Genomic DNA, 6,798 nt, shown 5'->3' with positions numbered 1-6,798 from the left:
ATTCCTGCAAACCTTTCCTACGTTTGTCTTCAGTTTGCGGGAGAAATCATGTCCGAACCTCTCCGCGGACCGATACTGATCGACATTGGATGACTTTCGTGGTCCGAACGATTGCGAGAGGTTTACGAGTCGGCATTGAAGATGCCCTAAGCGTACATAGCTCAACAACATCTGATTAATGTGCACCGTTGGGCGGCGCTGGTTGGCGCGGTGCAACTAGCAAACGGCCCATCTCAATCGCGAGTCCTTCTCATTTGACAGCGAGCCATTGATTAACTTCTTGCTACCTTAGCCCTTAAGCAACATGGCTCTTTATAATACCTTCGCCTTCCAAGTTCCAAGTCAGTACTCAGCAGTAAGCAGTTTTTTCTCAACAAAAGAAAGTAAATAGAGGTAGATTTCACATTTCAGAGGGAAAAATGGTGGCCGTCGACCCGAAAGCCCTTCCCTCCGCCGAAGCCGTGAATCACCAGTTCACCGTGGTCATCGACGGCGCCGAGACGACCATCCACGAGGGCGTGCTCCGGTGCAACGGCGGCACGCTCACCGTTGTCAGCCCAGGCGTCCTCGAGGTCAGCAGGCTGCAGCACGTGGTCGTGCGCGGCGGCGGCGGCGGCGACGTGCGCTTCGCCCGGTGCAGCTTCGCGGCGGCAGAGGCCTGCGGCGCCGTGTCCTTCCACAGGTGCGACGCGGTGCGCGTCGACGGGGCCGGGGAAGTCGCCGTGCGGCGGTGCAAGTCCGCGGACGTGGAGCGCGCGGGCACGGTGAGCATCCGGAGGTGCAAGGGCGCCGCGCGCGTGCACGGCGCCGGGGAGCTGCGCCTCGGGCGGTGCCGGGAGGCGGACGTGGGCAACTGCTCCGACGTGGCGCTGGGGCGGTGTCGCGAGGCGCGCGCCGACTGGTGCGGCTCGCTCGGCGTCGCGCGGTGCCGGTCGGCGGACGTTAGCCGCTGCGGCGCCGTGCGCGTCGACCGGTGCGGCGACGCGAACGTGGCGAGCTGCGGGAGCGTGATGGTGCGACGCGGCAAGGTGAACATGGTGGAGGCGCATCAGCCACTGCAGGGTTGGCAGGAGCAGCCCCTGTGTCAGAAGACCCAGTGCCCATGGAAATCATGAGCAAGTGAAGAACTATCTGATGAAATGCGGATTATACTAGTGATATTATGTGTGTGGTACTACTATATTTCCTTTTTCTTTGAGCACACATATGGTATACTACTATTTGTTTACTGCATAGTATAGTAGAATATATTTCTACGATCTGTATGTTTCCGCTGTGCTCCATGAAGTTCTGGATAACGGCTACGCTAAATATCAGTCGACTGATTTTTGGCGAAGTCTCAGTCAATAACAATCGTGTGTACGTGTACGTTGGCTCGAACCAGCTCTTTTCTTTGTCGCTGCACGGGCCGATGGAGATGAGAGAGCCTTTCTTTTATTTTTCTTCTGGGCCTTGTTCTCTTTGCTGTGCAGCCCAAGTTTCCCAAGTGTGTTTTTTTAGTTATTTTTGTCAGCCTACAAGAAAAGTACTTTGTTTTGTTTCTTTTTCTCGCCCTACACAAGTGAGTTTTGCCTGTCGGAGAGGAAGTCACAGTGGCTTCTCTTTTTCCAAAAATAAATTTTCATTCTCATTTTTCTTTTTTTCTTTACCTTTTTCGTTTTTTATTGTTTACTTTTCATTTATTTTTTATAAGTCTTTAACTTTTCTTTTATTTATTTTTCCTTATTAGGCTTATCCTGTTTCATTTTTTTCGTTTTGTTTATTTAATTTAATTTTTCCTTTTGTCCTTGCTTATTAATGTTGTGTTTTATTCTATTTGACTTTAGCATATTTTCCAAATTTCGAGCAGCCCTATTTTAGCAACGAAATTTCCTACCAATTTTTTGTTAATCATTTTTAGTTGCACATCCATCGGATGCTTTGTAAGTAAATGTTGGTTGCGATAGTTGAAATTTTATTACCTGGATTGCTGAAATTTAGTCGATTGAGTTTAACCGAAGTCGCACTACACATATATGGCCGTTAGATCACTGTTTCCGTAAGATTCATGCAACACTGCTTGTCTAGTGTTACCCCGACTTGTTTAGCGTCCGCTTCTTCTTTCTTTACTTTTCTCGTGTAGATTCATGCAACACTGCTTGTCTAGTGTTACCCCGACTTGTTTAGCGCCCGCTTCTTCTTTCTTTACTTTTCTCGTGTTCGGAATTGATGCGCGATGTGCTGGTTGTGAGAGGCGTTTTTCATTGTTTTTGTTGGACTTTTCAATTGCCATGTACACACCATATCTACCGCGGAGTACTTGTCTCAGGGGAGGGGGTCTTCGTCCCTCGGGATTCTTCAGTTGCATTTTTTTTCTTCTGTTTTCCCCTCTTTTATGCTAGGTCTCTATTTGTGAATTTATTTATATATGCATTTAGAATTTTTTATGCTTGCATAAGGTAGGAAATGCTTTTTCTTCGATGACTGGGGATTTTTGAACCATGTAGACATAAATGTTAGTGGGTATGTTGGTTGTTAGCGGGTTTTTAAACCATGACTTTTGTTTTGTATAGGACCGGCATTTTCATATTATTTTTCTTGTTTATGCGTAAAAGAATATTAGCATATATTTTTTCTTGCACCCGGCCGCAAGTGCATGTCTTCTAACCCGACCACAACTGGACTTTTTTGTTATGTCAAAGGGGGCGCCGGGAGAGGGGGCGGGCCAGTTGCAAGCCCGACAACAGCCCCGCAACTGCATGTCCCCAACATGGTTGGAACTCTTCTTTTCTTTTGTCAGAGGGGGCGCCGGGAGAGGGGGCGGGCCAGTTGCAATCCCGACAACAGCCCCGCAACTGCATGTCCCCCAACATGGTTGCAACACGACTTTTGTTTTGTCGGAGGGGGCGCCGGGAGAGGGGGCAGGCCAGTTGCAAGCCCGACAACAGCACCGCAACTGCAAGTGTCGCACCCGACTGCAACTGCATGTCCCTCAACATGGTTGCAACTCTACTTTTATTTTGTAAGAGGGGGCGCCGGGAGAGGGGGTGGACCAGTTGCAAGCTCGACAACAGCCCCACAACTGCATGCCCCCCAACATGGTTGCAACTCGATTTTTATTTTGTCGAAGGGGGCGCCGGAAGAGGGGACGGCCACTTGCATGCCCGACAACAACCCCGCAAATGCAAGTGCCGCACCCGACCGCAACTGCATGTCCCCCAACATGGTTGCAACTCGACTTTTGTTTTGTCGGAGGGGGCGCCGGGAGAGAGGGTGGGCCAGTTGCAAGCCCGACAACAGCCCCGCAACTATAAGTGCCGCATTCGACCGCAACTGCATGTCTTTTAACCCGACCACAACTTGACTTTTTTGTTCTATCAGAGGGGATGCCGGGAGAGGGGGCATGTCAGTTGCAAGCTCGACAACAGCCCCGCAACTGCAAGCGCCGCACCCGACCGCAACTGCATGTCCCCAACATGGTTGCAACTGGACCTTTGTTTTGTTGGAGGGGGCGGCGGGAGAGGGAATGGGCCAGTTGCATGTCCGGCACTAGGAATGCAACTGCAAGTGTCGCACCTAGGTCTACAATTGCAAATGTCATCTCGGAGTACACCTGCATATTGCCCTGATGCCTGCTGATTAAGACTTATTTAAATCTCAATCGACTGGACCGTATCCACACCCCATTATTTACTTTCTTTTTCTTATTTAATATCTTTTCTTTTTATTTTTTTGTTTCTCTAAAAAGAGGTGTTTTGATTTTTTTAAACGTGACACACCTATCCAGTTGCACCTCTGCATCGCATGTGTAACTGAATATGATTGGCTCTCTTATTTTGTTAGTAGTACCATTGTCAATTTGTGGATGATAACAAAACTACAAATAGATGAGACCCAATCTAAGAAAAAATGCAAGGAAAAACCATCATTAAATAATGCTAAACATTTTTCTAATTTCATGATGAATATTTTTAAACAATATTGTACATTTTCTAATGGCACTCTAATTTTTTTAAATACATGATTAATATTTGTGAAAATGCATGAACATATTTCTTAAAAAAATATCACGACTAATGCTCACATTTTCTAGAACAAAAATAGTATAAATAAGAATGGAAGGAGAAAAAAGAAAAGTAAAACCGGACAAAATTGATAGTAACTGCATGTTAATTGTTTTTGCACGAACAACAAACTAATACATCCGCCCGGTGCACCACACGTAGTCAATGGAGCAGCAGCACGGAACAAAAATACTGCCCAATCTCTGGCCCAACTCAGCTCAAAAACACACAAAGCAAAGACAAACAGGGCGGCCCAAAAAGCAACCAAAGGTGACATGGTATAGGCTGGACAATAAAGCAAAAAAGCAACAAAAAAACAGGTGATGTCAGCTGACTGAGACTTCGTGAAGTCTCAGTCGACTGAGACCTAGACAAACCCTCTGGATAATGTGTCGTGTGAGATTCAAACATTCAGATATCAAATTCTTCAGAAACTAAAGTAATGTTAGATCCTCAATGTGACGCTACTAGTCGCTATCACTCGAATATTGGGTTATCTCTACTACTTCCTCCGTTTGAAATTACTCGTCCAAAAATTTGTAAATTCCAAACGTTCAGATCTTTATGATAGGTCCGACCGATCTGGATGCCATCATTTTTTTATCGCGGGAGCCTCCCGTAATTCTGTTTTTTTGTGTCTCCTTAATTAACGGGATTTTAATTACGGAATACATGGATTGACCTGATTTTTAATCGCGGAATTTATTAGTTAACTCGATTTACTCCTGACTCTTAAGGACGAGACTTGCCTGCTTCCCAGCGTGCTTCCATCCATGCTCCCGCATACGTGGCATGATTTAATTGGAACAAAATAAGGTCCGGCCCCACCCCCTTAAAATCAGGGGGGAGATGATTAGATTAGAAAGAAAAAGGAGAAAAAGACAGCCGTAGGATGGAGTGGAAGCACGGATGGGAGCATGGCGAGGGAGCAGGCAAGCCGAATCCGACTCTTAATTAGCACGATTTAATTCCCTCCTATCCTGATTGGCATGATTAATGGGTTTCTAATTATGCGTAATTAGCCCGATTTAATTCCCTCCTATCCTAATTGGCATGATTAATGGGTTCCTAATTATCCGTGGCATGCATGACTAACCAACTCAGCTAGCAATTGGATACATTCAATATGTAGAAATATGATAGTTAAGCTTTTTTCACTTTCATATGAGCTAAAAAAAGCATTTTTGTTCTTGTGTTTTTTCTGGATTTCTCAAGTTGTCTTGTAGTCTTCCATACATCAATTGGTTGTATACCTTGTTCATGTAGGCTCATTGTAAATATCATGGCAACTTCACATAAAGGATTTTCTGGGTTGAAACATACCCCAGTAATTTCTGTGCAAACGGCATGGTAATTTGTGCACCGGGACCCGATAACTTACATACAAATGTCATGGTAACTTCAATCGGGGATGAAAAAATTATTGAAACATCTCCCCGGTAATTTATCTGTAAACAACATGGTATTTTCTACATGGCAACCCTGATAACTTAGGCACAAACAACCACGACAACTTTGACCCGAAGGAAAGAAGTTTAAAAAATGTACCCTGGTAACTTTTGTATAAACATCATGGTAATAACGCATCATATACATGATAAATTAGGTACAAACACCATGATAACTTGGACCCCAAGGAAAAATTATTGAAAAATATAACCTTGATAACGTTTGCGTGAATACCACGGTAATAGAAGCACTGCATACCTTATACTTAGGTGAACTGCGCGGGGGAAGGGGGGAGGGTGGGATTTGTTGAAAAACATATTCCCGGTACTTTGTGTGGAAATAACACAGTATTATACGCACAATAAAGTTGATAACTCACTACAAACCCAACGGTAACTTTTGACCCCGGGATAAAAGTTTGTTGAAAACATACCCTGATAACTTGTGTGTAAATAACATGATAATATACATACAACAGAGCTGATAACTTAATTAATCCAGATGTGGTAACTTTTTAAACAGGGAAATGTTCTTAAAAAATACCTTCGAATAACTCATGTGTAAACAACATGATAATACAAACACATGAGAGCTGATAACTCATATACAAATATTGCGGTAAATTTTTGACCAATGGAATGAAAATTGTTAAAAACCATACCCCGATAACTTTTGTGCTACATGGTAATATACACAACAAAGCTATAACTCACTATAAACAACATAATCACTTTTTGACCCTCGGAAAAAAAGTCATCAAAATATATCAACATGGGATCTAGTTTCGAAGATCTCGTCGAGACGAATTTTTTTGTGAAGACGGTTTTTCAATCAGAGCGACGGTTTGATCTACAAAACATTTTAAAGTTTGAAAAAAGAAAGAATCTAGGATGACATTAGCTTTTCATCCTTTAGTGCATATATGCATGTAATTAAAGAGAGGAGTGCATGTGAAAGGAAAATTAGTCATTCTAATGCATGCATGTATATAATTAGAATGAAGTGAGGATCGTTCTTGCTTATTGCTAAAATCCGAACGTTTGCTAGTTATAAAATTCCAAAAATGAATGTATCTAGATGTATTTTAGTTGTAGATACATCCAGTTTTGTGACAAGTAATTTCGAACGGAGGGAGTACCTCCGTCTAGGTGAATAAGTCATCGTGTAGTTCTAAATCATCGATTTGAGAAATTAAATATGTGTTATATGTCATAAAAAGTATATCACTAGATTTCTACATGGATGTAGTTTCTAAATATATATTTTTGTCACATATAATACATATTTAGATAGTTAAATCATCGAC

At 43.4% G+C, this 6,798-nt stretch overlaps 1 protein-coding gene across 1 annotated transcript; it reads left to right on the top strand.

Annotated features, from left to right (window-relative positions):
- Nucleotides 1-295: 295 nt before the first annotated feature.
- Nucleotides 296-1,368, top strand: LOC125548261. The gene has a single exon (XM_048711913.1). It carries the CDS (start codon nt 420-422, stop codon nt 1,113-1,115), a length of 696 nt encoding a protein of 231 aa, XP_048567870.1. The 5' UTR covers nt 296-419; the 3' UTR covers nt 1,116-1,368.
- The last annotated feature ends 5,430 nt before the right edge of the window (nt 1,369-6,798 follow it).

The sequence above is a fragment of the Triticum urartu genome, chromosome 3 (assembly GCF_003073215.2).
Source record: "Triticum urartu cultivar G1812 chromosome 3, Tu2.1, whole genome shotgun sequence".
NCBI classification, from domain to species: domain Eukaryota; kingdom Viridiplantae; phylum Streptophyta; class Magnoliopsida; order Poales; family Poaceae; genus Triticum; species Triticum urartu.
This window is presented reverse-complemented; position numbering and strand designations above follow the sequence as displayed.